At 49.4% G+C, this 18,082-nt stretch overlaps 1 protein-coding gene across 1 annotated transcript in view; it reads right to left on the bottom strand.

Moving 5' to 3' along the window:
• Window positions 1-17,841, bottom strand: part of LOC146863613 (avidin-related protein 4/5-like) — a 29,707-nt gene extending 11,866 nt beyond the window's left edge. Inside the window, exons 1-2 of the mRNA XM_085627642.1 lie at window positions 17,677-17,841; window positions 10,197-10,380 (exon numbers count right to left, since the gene is read on the bottom strand). Coding sequence (XP_085483768.1) covers window positions 10,197-10,380; window positions 17,677-17,775 — 283 coding nt within the window. The 5' untranslated portion in view covers window positions 17,776-17,841. The remainder of the gene's footprint in view (window positions 1-10,196; window positions 10,381-17,676) is intronic.
• Between the last annotated feature and the right edge of the window lie 241 nt (window positions 17,842-18,082).

Genomic DNA, 18,082 nt, shown 5'->3' on the forward strand with positions numbered 1-18,082 from the left:
AATGCCCCAAAGACCAGCTCCATAAATGGCAGTAGAGATGCATTTAGCTTTATAAATTTCAATCAACTCTTTCACTCGTCTGCCACCTAGTTTAGCTGAGAACTTTTTCAGGGCGCCTATTTCTCGAATGAAGGCTAAATTTCTGGCATTAATAGCTACATGCCATCTTCCCTTCCTATCAAAGTTTATTCCAAGATAGGAAAATTGATCTGTGGTCTCGATCCTCTTATTGTCTAAGAAGATTGAGCAAGGGGCTTTCTTTGTTCCGGGACCACAGGCCATCGTATATGTTTTTAAGATGTTAATTTTTAGCCCTCGTTCTTTCATATAATTTGCGAATTTCAGGACGGCCCTCTGAAGGCCAATTTTAGTTCGAGACATGATGGCAGCATCATCAGCATAGAGGAGTAATGGGGCCGGAGTTCCCCGAATCATCGGGTAGTCATACTGTGATTCCGTTAGGTGTTTGCCAATAGAGTTTATATATAGGGTGAAAAGCAGGGGCGCTAAAATGCACCCCTGCCGCACCCCTCTCTTAATGAAAAATTTATCAGAGCACTCCCCTTTGTTTCCAAAGCGTACCCTGGCTCCTACGTCCCTATACAATGCTTTTATAAATTGGAGAATATTGAAATCTATGCCCATCTCACACAAAATAGACCATAATGTCTCATGGTTCACGCAATCAAAAGCGGAACTCAGGTCCACAAAAGTAACGAAAAGTTTTCCCTTTTTTGCCTGGGTATATTTTGATAGGACTAAGGCCAAGTTTAGGCTCTGTTCTATAGTGCCTTTACCAGGGCTAAATCCATATTGTAAATGTGATACTACCTTATTTTCTTCTGCCCAAAGTTGTATTCTATTTAGAATTGCCCGGGCTGCTACCTTCATTAGTGCATCTAAGAGTGATATTGGCCGGTAGCAGGTGGGGTCGTTTCTGTCTCCTTTTTTAAAAATTGGAACGACTATGGCTTCAGACCAGGACGGTAGAAACCCATGTCGGTTAGAGTGATTTAAAACATTGGTTTGCAAAGGAGCCCAAAGATCGATCTCAGCTTTATATACATCTGTCGGGACACCATCCGGGCCAGGTGCTTTGCCTGAGGGGCTGTCTTTGATTGCCTTTGTGATCTCCGGGCAGGAGAAAGTTATGCCTAACGGGAATGAATTCAATAAAATTGTAGGTTGCTTAATAAATACCCCATCCAGCAAAGGGTTACCATAATTGAAATTTTCGGCTTTATCATATAGATGTTTAAAATGCTTCACCCAGGTTTCCCCATTTATGGCTGTGTCTATAATGTCTGTTTGATTATTCTGTAAATAAGGGGCATTAACCGCTTTCCAGAAGGCTGTGTTGTCCTTAGATTTGGAGGCTTCGATTAGAGACAGCCAGGCCTCTTTCCTTAATGTTTGTTTCCTCATTTTTACAGCCAAATTGTAAGATTTTCTGGTTTTGCGAATCTCAGCTGGAGATTTTATAGTTTTGTGCAATGCCCTTTTGAGAGCTTGAAGTGGTTTAGTGCAGCTTTTATCGAACCAACCGTGGCTATTTTTGGAGTTAGATCGATGCTCTCTAGTTAACAGTTTTTTAAGGTCACATTGAATTTTTAAAAAGGAAGTCATGATTTCTGATGACTCCTCTGTTTCTGTTAGACAGACAAGTATATCAGGTTGGGAGATTTCCATTAAGTTGTATAGGAAGTCTACGGGATTTACCCTGTCCCATTTTATAGAGTAGCCATTTTTTGTAGCTAAGTTAATGTTAGGGTGATAGTTAAACTTATCTATGGAAGTCTGATGAGTGTTTTTAATTTTCAGATTGAAAGAAATTGGGTAATGATCGCTGAAGAAGAAGACATCATGCGTTTCCCAATTAGTAACTAACCCTGCACTGGTTGAGGATATAAGGGTGAAATCTATGATTGAGCTGCAACCCCGCCCATGAAAAGTTGGCTGGAAGGGGATAATTGGGGTACATCATTCATTAATGTAAGACAAGTTAAAATGAAAGAGCATATTATTAAAAGAATTTCCCAGATTAGAGTGGACAAAGTGGGTTGGGTTATCGTCCTTATGTTCCCCAAGGCCGCAAATGCCTTTGGAGCCATGTGGGCAGATTGTGCAGTTAAAATCACCCAACCAGATCAGAACCAGCTCATCTTCTTTCTGGGTCTTAGAAGTGTCAACACTCTGCATAAGTTTATCGATCTGGCTTTCTAGGCTGTTACTTGGAATATTATTATAAAAATTAATGAGGGTCAGAAATTTTACGTGACCCCAACTAATTGCTAAAATCTGATAATACTCAGTAAATAAATGTCTTATTACTTTTATGCCCTGTGTTATAGAGACATATGTGGTCAAGCCTCCTTTGTTTCTCCCCTGTGGGCTTATTTGTGCAGGTGCATGAAAGGTCTGATATCCTGGTATATGGTAGTTCATCTACAGCCCACGTTTCTTGAAGGCAGATGATACTATAATTAGTCACTATATCTAACCAGGGTTGATGCGATATTTTATTAAGAAGTCCTGCAACATTCCGTGAGATAATGTTTTGGACAGCCAATGTCTTCCTTATTGGAGGATCATTGGTAATTTTATCTCTGCGTGTGGAATTTAAAGTAGGAAGGGGACTAAGATCAATAAGGGAATCCAATTGGGGGAGGAGTCCAGTATATGATTTATCAGGATTAATATAAACCTGGTCATTGATTACCTCATTAATTGAGATTCCCTGATCACAATGGTTATGAGCATCCATGCCAGGAGTTACAATTTTAAGGTGAGAATTAGGTGCCACAATAGGGGGTTCATGGGGATAAACTTCCGGGTTAATTTCCATCTGTCAATCCAGATCATCTAGGTCTGTCAGTGCCTCGAAGCGATTTGTAACAGGGACAGACCATGGTGAGTACTGAGGTATATTATATGTATATTTCTGTTGGTACAAGTGAGGCCTGTCTAGGAGGGATGGAAGAGGGAGGAAGTCCATCCGGCGACTGAATGTACTGGGTTGTTAAGGCAATGGAGGATGTCTGACATTTCTAGATGTTTTACGAGTGGATCTATTATTGCAAGGGATGAGGAGAGATTGGAGGTAGAAATAACTCAGGAGACGAGTTGATATTCCTTCCCCTCCTCTCTCAAGAAACCAATCCGCTGTATGAGTAACTACTCTCCGGTCTTTGAAATTAATAGTTACGATATCACCCTCAATATCCTTAGGCCTACACCCTAGCCAGGACAGCCTTCTCACAAATAGAATCTCACTGTTAATATTGGCGGGCAAAGGTCTATTCTTACTTAGCCAATAGATTACTTTGTTTTTAAGTTCTGTAAACCCCTCTTTCTTTCCTGATGTCAATTCTGGTACTCCTGTGAGTATAACAACATAGGGTGCCGCCTCAGGTGGTAAATCAATGTGCTCGACCATTCCTTTCAAGGGTTTATTCGGGGAGAGTGCCCTGATGTTATTAGTGGTTTTGCATCCTAAGATGTTAGGTGGGGCTAACTTTTTCCCCTCTCCTCTAGGAGTTAGCACGCTTACAGGTTTAAGCGAGAGCTGTATATTGGCTTTAGATGGTAGTAGAGGATCACCTAGAGAGGTAGTGCCAGAAGATTTCTGACTTTCAGTAGTTTGAAGAATGACCAAATCTTTCAGTAGTGTGGTGTTCGAAGAAGATACTGCTGCTAGAGTATCTAATTGTTCGCTTAGCCTTTTAATTCTCTCAGATAACGGCAATAATAGGGATTTAACAAGATGTTCAATCCTCTGAGTTAAACCGTCAGTTGGATCAGGCACAGTAGATGATTGGGCATTTTTATCTTGTATGGGGCTGGAGTGTAATCTTGGTGTTTTTGGGCGGCTGCCTTTCATACCCTCACCCCCCCCCGCTTTCTCTTTACTGTGGCCCCAGGTCTTGGATTTTTGTGGAGTTTGCTATTTTTCTTAGACCCTGATTTTACTTTAGATGACATATTTGGTGGAACCTCTTCCAAGATGGAATGTAAGGAAGGGTCCACATTAATGTTACTAGTCACAAGTTCCCTTGGGGTGTCCACTATCAACGACTGGTCTTGTAGGAGTAGAGGGATGCCCGGGTCACTGATTTGAATAGACATGTTAGCCATAAGTTGTGGTGTAGGGGAGGGGATCGTTTGAATAAGGCCCAAAGATGAGCATTTGTTGGGAAGTAAACCAGAAGACAGGTGGCGTTCAGTGTCCGCTATTTGGTGGTCTAACTTCGAAACGGCTTTAGCCAGGAAATGATCTAATGTCCCTTTGCGTGGGCCTCCCATTGATGTATTCTTACCTTTAATTGATTTTACGGGCGACATAACAGACATTATTTGGCACACGATTAACAGGGGGGCAATGTTATACACAATCTATATGCAGGGTAATACCAATAGTGAATATTATTAGCGAAGCAGGAAGTTAAATGTCTTACACTTAGTCTTGTTTTCAGTCTTGCTTTCGTGAACCACGAGGGGTGGCCCGGCCCGGCCTCCCTCGGCCCCGGACGGCCACAGACGGCCCGCCCTTTGCCCGGGCTTCGCCCGCGCGCGTCCCGCGATGCGGGAGTTCCCGCCCAGATTTAAGCGCCGTCGGGCGCGAGATGACGAGAAGCGGCGTCCAGCCGCTAAGGCCCCTGGGGGATGTAGTCTCCCCACGCAGCGGCCGTGCCCTCAGGTGCAAAGGGGCTTCGGCGGCGGGGGAGACAGGCAGTATGAGACCCCACAGACCCCGTCCAGTGCAGGGGCACAGCTGGTGACCAGAAATCAGCGACAGAGCAACAGGTAACGGCCTCACAGGGTTCGTGGCAGTTCCGGCTATTATTTTAACTCTAGCCAAACACGTATTACGAATAAAGTTGTGTCTCACGTTCTTGAGCTAGTTTTAAATTTCACATTTTTCACATGCATTAATAATAATTTTTTCTTTGCGCTGCGCTCTCACTCACACCATTAGTTCTACTTTTGTGGATTTAGCATATCCTAACATCTTATTATCAAAACATCCCTGAGCTCCTCCCTCATAGTGAGGGAGTTGTAGCCCCCAGAGGAACTAGGCGTTTCCTCTGGGTTGGAGAATCCCAAATGATGAAGCATGTCACCTTTGGTGAGTGAGGGATTTCGTCCTTTAAAGGGATATTCCCATTTACTTATTTAGGTGTTGTTTCACTTCTGGATCTTTTGCATTTTTTTGATCTAATGTATCACAGAACAGCCATAAGGAAGGATTTCCGAAAGCTGCAGAGGGGCTCAGCTCATGCTTGGACACCCTCTCACACAAAGCCAAGCACTCTGCCTTCAGGATTGTCAAGGCCTGCCATAGGAGTGGCTTATAGGTTTATATGTGTCTGTATATATGGGTGGATATAGGTAGCCTATACCACTGAAAGGAGTGCAAGCACACCCTTACCCAGGCTGCAGTAGCAGACCTGTAGTGTCATTTTGGAGTGCTTCCCAGGGGTGGCATAATATATGCTTCAGCCCCTGGTAGGCCTCTGAGGTACCTATGCCTTAGGTACATAGTATACCATATACTAGGGGCTTATAAGGCACGCCAGAATCCAACTAGATGTGTACCTAATGTACATGGAAATCATTTTAGAGCGGAAGCAGCTAGGCTGGGGTCCTGATTAGCAGGGCCACAGCCAGACCAAGGTCGAAAAACAGTGAAACACCAGCAAAAAGTGGGGGTACCCATGTGAAGCAGATCCTACTCTCCTACATCATTGATGGACTGCGCCTGCAGGGGGCAGTGCGCTGTTACCTAAACATGATCATTGTACAGAGAGCATGGCGTGGACAGACATATTTTTTTATTTTATGGAGTTTTATATAGTGCGAACTTGACCAGAATTGGGTATCAGAGCGCTTTACATAGCACCAGTTGCGCTACATGGGGACACATTTATTTTTTGTTAGGCACGGGGAGATTACGTGATTTGCCCAGAATCACAGGATGTTTAGTATCAATGCCGAGACTCGAACCCAGTTCCCCAGATTCGAAGTCGACCGCCCTGGCCGGAAGGCCAACTCCTCTCCCCAAGACATAGAGACTGACGTTGTCCTTCACTCAGTTGAGTGAGTTCTTGAAGAGGTCTCATTGATGGACGCGCCTGCAGGGGGCAGTGCACGGTTACCTAAACATTATCATTCTAAAGAGAGAACGGCGTGAATGGACATGGATTCAAAAATGAGAACTCTACCCATGTGATTGGGCTATGCTGTACATCAATTGATAGTTATACCCACTCTAACTGTGCTTAAATAGCCATGCTCTTACAAGGCAAGAACATTGATATAAACATTACTTTATATTTTTTGGTTTTCTGTATATGGTTTTTTATATATTTCATAGAAAATTGATTTATCACACTAAGACATCATTTATAGACAATTCCAAAGGAAAAAACATGTCCCATTTACTCATTCATCACTCACAGCATGCATACAGTATCATACTCAGAAAACTTCACTCATACGTAGAAAACAAAACTCAATAGAAATGTTAGAACTCTACTAACACATTCCAGGTCCCATATATGGGGATTCAACAGGATAGGGCAGTTTTTAACAGGAACTTTTATTCAAGCGCCGCCGCGTTTCGGTGAGACACCAAATTCACTGGGTATCACCTTCTTCAGGGCACAAATGATGCAAAAGAAGGAGAATAGGCAATGTGGACCTGTCAAGATCGAAAATTGATGGCAGATGAACTACACTGTTGAAGATGTATATGGAGACCGGAATGGAACTCAAATAGAGAAATGTCGCCGATCTGCAAAGTAGAGTGAATGCTCGATATGTAAACGTCAGGATCCTATTGTTGTCCTTTGTAGTGGTATACAGGTCGTCGCAGGAGCTAGACAATTGACTGTTGGTAATTTCCAAAGGCTCGCCGGTAAGGTAGCTTCTTGATGTAAGAGCTCGGGCTCAACGGCGTGAGCAGACCAGTAACCTAGGTACGTCGCGCTCGGTTTCTGGTCCACTCATCTTTGGAGAAACACATGCTTTGTAGGGCTTCTTTTTGTTGCTAAGCAGCCACAATAATGGAAACGGCAGGACCAGGATGTGGTCACTAAGTCAGTTGAGTGGCGGCATAGCAGCGCGGCGTCCTGCTCCAAAATCTCGAGCGATCCGGTGGGCGGACATGGAGACTGATGTTCTCCTTCACTCAGTAGAGTGAGTTCTTGAAGAGGTCTCATTGATGGACTGCGCCTGCAGGGGGCAGTGCACGGCTACCCAAGCATGATCATTCCACTGAGAGCAAGGCGTGGACAGACATAGAGACTGACGTTGTCCTTCACTCAGTAGAGTGAGTTCTAGAAGAGGTCTTATTGATGGACTGCGCCTGCAGGGGGCAGTGCACGGCTACCCAAGCATGATCATTCCACTGAGAGCAAGGCGTGGACAGACATAGAGACTGACGTTCTCTTTCATTGTCCTTCACTCAGTAGAGTGAGTTCTAGAAGAGGTGTCATTGATGGACTGTGCCTGCAGGAGGCAGTGCAGGGCTACCCAAGCATGATCACTATACTGAGAGCAAGGCGTGGACAGACATAGAGACTGACGTTGTCCTTCACTCAGTAGAATGAGTTCTAGAAGACGTGTCATTGATGGACAACGCCTGTAGGGGGCAGTGTGCAGTTACCCAAGCATGATCATTCCACTGAGAGCAAGGCGTGGACAGACATAGAGACTGACGTTGTCCTTCACTCAGTAGAGTGAGTTCTTGAAGAGGTGTCATTGATGGACTGCGTCTGCAGGAGGCAGTGCAGGGCTACCCAAGCATGATCACTATACTGAGAGCAAGGCGTGGACAGACATAGAGACTGACGTTGTCCTTCACTCAGTAGAATGAGTTCTAGAAGACGTGTCATTGATGGACAACGCCTGTAGGGGGCAGTGTGCAGTTACCCAAGCATGATCATTCCACTGAGAGCAAGGCGTGGACAGACATAGAGACTGACGTTGTCCTTCACTCAGTAGAGTGAGTTCTTGAAGAGGTGTCATTGATGGACGCGCCTGCAGGGGGCAGTGCACGGTTACCCAAGCATGATCACTATACTGAGAGCAAGGCGTGGACAGACATAGAGACTGACGTTGTCCTTCACTCAGTAGAGTGAGTTCTTGAAGAGGTGTCATTGATGGACAGCGCCTGCAGGGGGCAGTGCGCCGTTACCCAAGCATGATCATTCCACTGAGAGCAAGGCGTGGACAGACAAAGAGACTGACGTTGTCCTTCACTCAGTAGAATGAGTTCTAGAAGAGGTGTCATTGATGGACTGCGTCTGCAGGGGGCAGTGCACGGTTACCCAAGCATGATCACTATACTGAGAGCAAGGCGTGGACAGACATAGAGACTGACGTTGTCCTTCACTCAGTAGAGTGAGTTCTTGAAGAGGTGTCATTGATGGACAGCGCCTGCAGGGGGCAGTGCGCCGTTACCCAAGCATGATCATTCCACTGAGAGCAAGGCGTGGACAGACATAGAGACTGACGTTGTCCTTCACTCAGTAGAGTGAGTTCTTGAAGAGGTGTCATTGATGGACTGCGTCTGCAGGAGGAAGTGCGCGGTTACCCAAGCATGATCATTCCACTGAGAGCAAGGTGCGGACGGAGATGGACACTAACCTTCTTCTTCATTCAGCAGAGTGAGTTCTTGAAGCGGTGTCAAAGCCTGCCCCCCCCCCCACCCCCCTTATCGCTGTCGCTTTTGATTTCCTTTTCAGTATTACTAAAGATTTGGGGGCTTGTTTGCAATCTCCTTGCTCCGCCAGTCACCCTCTGGTGGCGCAGAGCACCGACTAATTTCTACGAGGCCACGCAACGCCACCATGAGTGGCTTTTCATGGCCTCGTGGATATGGTGTAAGATGATGCAGCGCAAGCCGCTGCGTTGCCTTACTCTGTGCTAGGGCAGTGTTCCATGTGCGTTGCAGGGGGTGTTCCCACACAACACCCATGGGTTTTGATGCATTCTCATATTTAGAAGGATCTGTAAACCTGGGAATGCGTCAAAACTGTTCACCTCCCAGGACAGGCACAACTAGGAGAAATATATTTATTTCTCCTCGCTTTTCCCTCTTTCTTTGTAGCACACACAGAAAGAGAAACATGCCTCCCAGGATTGTTTCTATGCACAAAGTTGTTCCTTCCTGGACAAAAGCAACCCCGCCAACAATTCAGACACCCTTGCACCATGGTGCCAGGGTGCCTGCGTTGCTACAACGCAGCCAGAAAGGCTCCGGCACAGTGGGAAAGCCCAGGCATGCGCTGTATATCTTAATTAGGGCGCATTCCTCCCTTTCCTGGTGACACAGGGCAGCTCAGCGCAGTGGGAAAGGACAGGCATGCGCTGTATATCTTAATTAGGGCGCATTCCTCCCTTTCCTGGTGACACAGGGCAGCTCAGCGCAGTGGGAAAGGACAGGCATGCGCTGTATATCTTAATTGTGGCGCATTCCTCCCTTTCCTGGTGACTCAGGGCAGCGCAGCCACGTAACTTGCTGCGCTGCCCTGCGTCAAAAACTCGTAAATGAGGCTGTAGGTCCTTTTCAGCGGTGGTAGGAATGAGGCCGTATTACGGATCCGCTTTGTGTCGCTCTTGCACCATGCAACGTGGCATATGCTCGCCCCCACCCCGCCCTTGACCCCCGAGGTGCAGGCAGGAGTGACTCTGGGTCTGTGCACTCAGCTGCAGGTAGGAGTGACTGGCTGCCTTGCCTGCCTCTTCTTCTCGCCTGTCCTCGAGTCCATCCCTCACAGCCACAGTCGACTGTGAGTCAATGTGCAGTAACGGGGTGAGTGAGCAGCAGTCACCCGCAGGGGGCGCTGTCCTCTTTTCAACCTGCCCCTCCACCCTCCCTCCCCATGAGACACTGATGTCTGCACTCTCACTCGTCGCACTGAGTGAGGTCCGGCGCCTCATGTTTGAGCGGAATCTGGGCCTGGCAGGATCTCTGTAAAGCGCTCCGCCGCTTCTTGGAGCTACAGCCACACTACATCAAATGCCAAGAAGGTGAAAAGGGCGGCGAAAGAAGGGTGGGAAGGAAAGTAGAAACAGCAGGCGGGGGAGCAGACAAGTGCCTGAGGTGTTAAGTGGGAGAGAGAAGGGGGCGTGGCGCCCTGAAGGTGCCACTCCTACAGCGGCCAGAAGATATAGCGCTGCGCGGTACTCACGGGCAACGATGTTCTTCACCGTCACTCCGAAGATGGGGCTGTCGCCCTCCTGCTGGTATCCAATCAGGGGAGACTTCGGAGCGCCGTCGGATGATTGATAGGTGCCGCTGATCGATCTGTTGACACCCAGCTTCATGGTCAGCAGGGTGCCATGCTCACTCTTCCAGACCCCGCCCACGTCGCACTGAAAGAGAGGGCGCGAGTGAGTTCACTGGTGAGGAGGATCAGCGCAGTCCTCGTAGAGAAGGGGTACGCCAGGCAGCGGGGGAAGCGGGGGAGAAAAGTAGGGGACTGGGGGCGGGGAACCAGAGGGGGGGGGGGGATACCCGGGGATGGAGTCCGTGAGCGGAGAATCAGAGGGGGGGGATACCCGAGGATGGGGTCAGTGGATGGAGTCAGAGGGGGGGGGGGGGGGGGATACCCGAGGGTGGGGTCAGTGGATGGAGTCAGGGGGGGGGGGGGATACCCGAGGATGGGGTCAGTGGGCGGAGAATCAGAGGGGAGGGGGGGATACCCGAGGATGGGGTCAGTGGACGGACTATCAGAGGGGGGGGGGGTCCCCGAGGATGGGGTCAGTGGGCGGAGAATCAGAGGGGGGGGGGGATACACGAGGGTGGGGTCAGTGGATGGAGTCAGAGGGGGGGGGATACCCGGGGGTGGGGTCAGTGAGCGGAGAATCAGAGGGGGGGATACCCGAGGATGGGGTCAGTGGATGGAGTCAGAGGGGGTGGGGGGGATACCCGGGGGTGGGGTCAGTGAGCGGAGAATCAGAGGGGGGGGGGGATACCCGAGGATGGGGTCAGTGAGCGGAGAATCAGAGGGGGGGGGGGGATACCCGAGGATGGGGTCAGTGGGCGGAGAATCAGAGGGGGGGGATACCCGAGGATGGGGTCAGTGGGCGGAGAATCAGAGGGGGGGATACCCGAGGGTGGGGTCAGTGGATGGAGTCAGAGGGGGGGGGGATACCCGAGGATGGGGACAGTGAGCGGAGAATCAGAGGGGGGGGGGGGGGATACCCGAGGATGGGGTAAGTGGGCGGACAATCAGAGGGCGGGGGTACCCGAGGATGGGATCAGTGGGCGGAGAATCAGAGGGGGGGGGGGATACCCGAGGATGGGATCAGTGGATGGAGTCAGAGGGGGGATACCCGAGGATGGGGTCAGTGGGTGGAGTCAGAGGGGGGTACCCGAGGATGGGGTCAGTGGGCGGAGAATCAGAGGGGGGGGATACCCGAGGATGGGATCAGTGGATGGAGTCAGAGGGGGGATACCCGAGGATGGGGTCAGTGGGTGGAGTCAGAGGGGGGTACCCGAGGATGGGGTCAGTGGGTAGAAAATCAGGGGGGGGGAAACCCGAGGATGGGGTCAGTGGGTGGAGTCAGAGGGGGAAACCCGAGGACGGGGTCAGTGGGTGGAGTCAGAGGGGGGGATACCCGAGGATGGGGTCAGTGAGCGGAGAATCAGAGGGGGGGGAAACCCGAGGGTGGGGTCAGTGGGTGGAGTCAGAGGGGGGGGGGATACCCGAGGATGGGGTCAGTGAGCGGAGAATCAGAGGGGGGGGGGACCCGAGGATGGGGTCAGTGGGTGGAGTCAGAGGGGGGGAACCCGAGGATGGGGTCAGAGGGTGGAGTCAGAGGGGGGAACCCGAGGATGGGGACAGTGGGTGGAGTCAGAGGGGGGGGGAACCCGAGATTGGGGTCAGTGGGTGGAGTCAGAGGGGGGGGGAACCAGAGGATGGGGTCAGTGGGTGGAGTCAGAGGGGGGGGGGGAACCCGAGGATGGGGTCAGTGGGTGGAGTCAGAGGGGGGGACCCGAGGATGGGGTCAGTGGGTGGAGTCGGAGGGGAGGAACCCGAGATTGGGGTCAGTGGGTGGAGTCAGAGGGGGGGGAACCCGAGGATGGGGTCAGTGGGTGGAGTCAGAGGGGGGGAACCCGAGGATGGGGCCAGTGGGTGGAGTCAGAGGGGGGGAACCCGAGGATGGGGTCAGTGGGTGGAGTCGGGGGGGGGACCCGAGGATGGGGTCAGTGGGTGGAGTCAGAGGGGGGGGACCCAAGGATGGGGTCAGTGGGTGGAGTCAGAGGTGTGGCCAGAAGAAGCAAAACATGGCAACCTTTACTATTTGTTTGGCATTTCACTGACCTGCTACAGTATAGCACATTGATTAATTCAACCCATGGATACACAGGTTAATGTTAGGGTCGATATGAGTTATTGACACTAAAATAAATTCACAAAGTGGGATATGTTTCCAATCGCAAAATGCCCCAAATACCCTTAAAAGTGGAATGACAAGACATTTGTCTCCCAGCCATGGAGTTTCTGTCAACAGCATTTCTCCCTTTTTCCACAAGAGCAGTTAAAATATGAATGGCAAAAATCCTAGTTTACCAATGTTTTCCACATAATTATGGCTCTGCCATATTTGCCACTTCATACTGGTTTTGCTGGTAGGCAAAGACTCTGAGCTGTGGAGCGAGCGCTGGTGGCTGGCGACCCTGGGATGTGCACCCGCCCCCAAACAGGTGGTTAAAAATCTGGGTGTAAACTCGCCCCTCAGTTTCCAGGTCCAAACCAAAAAAGTTGCCGGGACCTGTTCTGGACTCCTGCGTGGACTGAAACCGCTGCTGGGTTTCTTTAATCCTTCTATTCCTCAAGTCACCATCCTGGCCACCATCATGTCTAGGATAGACTATGCCAGCTCATCCTGGCCACCATCATGTCTAGGTTAGACTATGCCAGCCCATCCTGGCCACCATCATGTCTAGGATAGACTATGCCAGCTCATCCTGGCCACCATTATGTCTAGGTTAGACTATGCCAGCCCATCCTGTCCACCATCAGGTCTAGGTTAGACTATGCCAGCCCATCCTGGCCACCATCAGGTCTAGGTTAGACTATGCCAGCCCATCCTGGCCACCATCAGGTCTAGGTTAGACTATGCCAGCCCATCCTGGCCACCATCATGTCTAGGATAGACTATGCCCGCTCTCTTTACCTGGGGGGAACAAGGCTGAAATTCGACGACTGCAGAGGGTTCAAAATGCGGCTGCTAGAACTCTCCTTGGCCTTCCTAGAACTTGTTCCACGACTAACGCCATCCGCCGACTCCATTGGTTGCCGGTGGCTAGGCCCGTCGAGTTCAACACTATAAATCTCTCCTCCCCAGGAATTCTAGCAAACCTGCTCTTACCCTATACACCTACTCGCCAACCTCGATCTATGGGCCAGCATCTGGCCGTTGTTCCTCGGGTGAGGAAGGTGCGCACAGGAGGACGTTTCTTCCGCTCCCTGGCTGCTAAACTTTGGAATTCTCTCCAGGGCCGGACTGGCCATAGCGGGCACCGGGCAATCCCCCGGTGCGCCGCACTGGTGGGGGCCGATTTTGGGCCCCTGGGGGGCGTTTTTGTTACAGGTCCGTTTTTGCATAGCTGCAAAATCGTCCCTGTAACAAAATCGGCCGAAAAGCGGCCCTGGCAAAGAGCTCGGCAGCACCCCCGCCCGGGGGAGGGGGCCGGCCGAGCACTTTGCCAGGGCCGGTTGTGGTTCCCAGTCCGGCCCTGACTCTCTCCCTGTGCACATCCACAGTATGGACAACCACCTGACTGTTCGCAAGGCCATTAAAACTCACCTTTTCCCTTCGAATTAGGATCTGCCTTCATTCTGTAGCCTCCCAATTCCTGCCGGTTAGCACTGGGACGCCCCTTAGCTGGGGCAGCTATGCGCTATAAAAAACTCCGTAACATTACATACTTCATGTGCTGCATAATCAAATGATTTTCACTAAAAAATCGTTTGTAGCTCAAACGGATCAAAATTACAAAAAAATGTGACTTGTGTTGCTGCAAATTGGAGGGCCCTTTGCAAAGGTTGACTGGTCACCTTTCTCTTTGCTGCATTTGTATGTTACACTGGTACTAATACGGCACAATCTTTGCAGAGACGGTTGTACACAAACGTCAAAATAATAAAGTATCTGAAAATATACCGCATTACGCAGCAGCCTTTTTTGTTGTATAATTTAGTCAACACTGCAGCATAATTTTCACCTCTGTTGCTGCATAATTCCAGTGGTCCGACAGCAGGCAGCACATGTTAAAAGTGCTTGTGCATGAAGCAGAGAGACCGTGAAGTTTGTGAACTTAGTGTGGTGTGCGTGCAAATCCTGCATTGCCGATCCCTGGTGAGTTGCACTCCTACTGCTGAATCAAGGCCAACGGAGGTACCACTGGGTGAGGTGGACTGGCCTCAAGAGTCCTGTGACCTCAGTGACAGAGTCACCATCGCTCTAGAGTGAGCTGCTTCTCAGGCCTGCCTGCAAGACTGCAGGTGAGCTTCTGTATGGTTGGTGGTGGACGGCTTCAAGAATAACCCACATGTCCACCCCTAGAGTTCACCTGCTGAGCAGAGCAGAAGTGGACACTGTCCTTGTCTTCTCTGGGCAAGAAGACCACCGGAGCAGCACTTTTTTGGACGCTCCGGTGGCATTACGCCAACCCCCATATTTTCATGGTGGCGCTAAGCCACTTAATGTGGCTTAACGCTACCTTGTAAATATTACCCTTTCCGCAGCAGTCCTCTGCAGCAAAGGGGTGTGCAATGTGCTGCTGTGGGCGTTCCACTGCAAAACCTATTGCTTTTTGACGCTGCCCCAGATTTACAAGGCTGGGGCAGCACCAAAAACGAAAGCAAGGGAATACCTGGTCTTAGAATGGCGATGCAAGGAAAAATGATTAATTTCTCTTCATTTTTTGCTCTTTCTATGTGTGATGCATCACACCGAGAAGGAGCAAATCGCCATTATTGATTGTTTATATGCAGGAAGGTGCCCCTTCCTGCACAAGGTGTCCCTTCCCGTACATAAACAATCGCCCCTGCAGCGCAGGCACACTTGCAACCTTGAGGCAGGGTGCCCGCACGGGTACTAGGCAGCTTTTATTTCACCAGCACTAGGGGAAACACTGGTGCGCTGTATTTTTGTAAGAACGGCGCATCCCTGCATTAAAAAAATTCAGAACTCGGCACTGCCAAATTTGGCACAGCACCTTGCTCCGGTATTTCTTGCACACATGCCCCTGATTCCTTTTCCTTCTCTGCCCGTCCCACCCATACTGAACGGCCACGATCGTCCTAGCTTTATTTACAGGCCTTGGCTATTTCTGTTGTCCTGGGATGCATTTTCAAAATATAAAAAGTAGTCAAACAGGGTCTATTATATTGAAAACGTAGGGGCACACCATGCCCCGCCTATCCCGCCCACTTCAACAACTGCATCGGTGGCCACATCAGGTAGAGGGTACAAGAAAACCCGAGGATGCTATAGTCCTACCTTTATGCCACATCTCAACACATGAGGTAGAATCTATCAACAGGCATGTCCTCCAAACAGCAGGACATGCATAACGTTATGATCGTAGCAACAGCCACATGGTGCAAACTGCAGGACATGTGTGACATTGTGGACATTCCAACAGGCATATGCAGCAAACTACAGGACATACATCAAGTTATGATCATACCAACAGACATATCCCTCAAACAGCAGGACTAGCCAAATGGTCTATCTCAGCATGACGCACCTTTGTTATGGCCTGTCTCATCTGTACTCACCCTTGTTATGGTCTGTCCCATCTGGATACACCTTTGTTACTCTCTGTCTCAGCTGCATACACTTTTGTTATGGTCTGTCTAAGCTGGACACAACTTTGTTATGGTCTGTCTCAGCTGGCTGCACCTTTGTTATGCACTGTCTCAGCTGGATACACCTTTGTTATGGTCTATCTTAGCTGGACTAACCTTTGTAATGGTCTATCTCAGCTGGACACACCTTTGTTATGGTCTGTTTCAGCTGGGCACAGCTTTGCTATGGTCTCTCTCATCTAGACACACCTTTGTTAATGTCTGTCTCAGCTGCACTCACCTTTGTTATGGTCTGTCTCAGCAGAAGACATCTGTGTTATGGTCTGTCTTCGCAGGACTAACTTTTGTTATGGTCTATCTCAGCTGGACCAACCTTTGTTATGGTCTATCTCAGCTGGACACACCTTTGTTATATTCTGTCTCAGCTGAACTAACCTTTGTTATGGTCTGTCTCATCTGGACAAACCCTTGTTATGGTCTGTATCAGCTGAATGCACCTTTGTTATGGTCTTTCTCAGCTGGACTAACCTTTGTTATAGTCTTTCTCAGCTGGGCACAGCTTTGTTATGGTCGATCTCAGCAGGACACACCTTTGTTATGGTCTGTCTCAGCTAAACACACCTTTGTTATGGTCTATCTCAGCAGAACACATCTCACCCTTATTATGGTCCTCCAAGCAGGATGCACCTTTGTTACGCTCTGTCTCAGCTGGATACATCTTTGTTATGGCCGGTCTCAGCTGGATGCACCTTTGTAATGGTCTGTCTCAGTTGGACACACCTTTGTTATGGTCTGTCTCAGCTGGACATACCTTTGCTATGTTCTGTCTCAGCTGGAAACACTTTGGTTATGGTCTATCTCAGCTGGACACACATTTGTTATGGTCTCATCTGGACACACCTTTATTGTGGTCTTTCTCAGCTGGACTAACCTTTGTTATGGTCTCTCTCATCTGGACACACCCTTGTTATGGTCTGTCTCAGCTGGACACATCCTTGTAATGGTCTGTCTCAGCTGGACTAACCTTTGTTATGGTCTGTCTCAGCTGGACTAACCTTTGTTATGGTCTGTCTCAGCTGGACTAACCTTTGTTATGGTCTGTCTCAGCTGGACTAACCTTTGTTATGGTCTATCTCAGCTGGACACACCCTTGTAATGGTCTGTCTCAGCTGGACACACCTTTGTTATGGTCTGTCTCAGCTGGACACACCTTTGTTATGGTTTGTCTCAGCTGGACTAACCCTTGTTATGGTCTGTCTCAGCTGGACACACCTTTGTTATGCTCTGTCTCAGCTGGACACACCTTTGTTTGAGGCAGTATTTCTTCCATAGAGGAATAGTCAGTCAGGAGCCTGCAGGGGGTGGCAGATACTCTACTTGCCACTACAGTGTCTGCAGTTGGAGAGTAGAGGGAGAACCAACCCACCAAGAGAATACTTATCAGAGAGGGCTTTATGGCTGGAGGAGAAGAGTAGAAAGAACACTAGAGCAATGTTGGAGATATTGAGGTACAGAGTCAGGAGCAAGCAGAGACCCTGTAAGGCACAGGCGCAGTGAGTGGTCCATGGTTCATGGGCTGCAGATAGCCTGGAGCCTTTGGCTAACATCGCGTAAAGTCTGTGTGTGGTCCAGTGCTGAGCCTCTGTCCCTGGTTGCATTTCACGACCCTAGACAGCTCCCTCGATCTTCCCATGACCGCAATCCCTCGCCTAGGTAGACTCTGCACAGCTTGCAAGAGATTTCACACAATAATCAGAGATGAGCATTTACACTAAGTTGTCTCACCCAACAGGCTGCTGCAAAGGAGTAAAAAGGTCCTATAATGTCAAACACTGCATCTTACCAGTCCGTTGACAGAGTCAGGGATGGCCACTAGGACTACCAGTGCGATGATCCCGGAAAGGCAGCGGAGAGCCATTGTGCTGGAATGAGGAATACTCATCTCCACCGAGCCACCTCTTTATATACCTCGCTATGCGACATGTGCTGCCGAAACATGTCGTCTCCCAATAAAAAAGATGAGCAATACTCTGTTATGAAAGGCTCTGAAAGCCAGATGATCCAGACGAAGGAGTATTTCAACATCCCAGGGCGGAGGACGCATCCTCACCAGGATGTTTTTCTTTGGAATCATTGCTTAATGGATGAGCCCAACCACCGCCGTAAAATGTATTCCACGTAATACGCTCTTATCTAGTTAATGACATCCTAAAGGGGATAACACGGGACTCTCCCACTTCTACACAAGG

This window comes from Triturus cristatus, chromosome 2_1, assembly GCF_964204655.1.
Source record: "Triturus cristatus chromosome 2_1, aTriCri1.1, whole genome shotgun sequence".
NCBI lineage: Eukaryota > Metazoa > Chordata > Amphibia > Caudata > Salamandridae > Triturus > Triturus cristatus.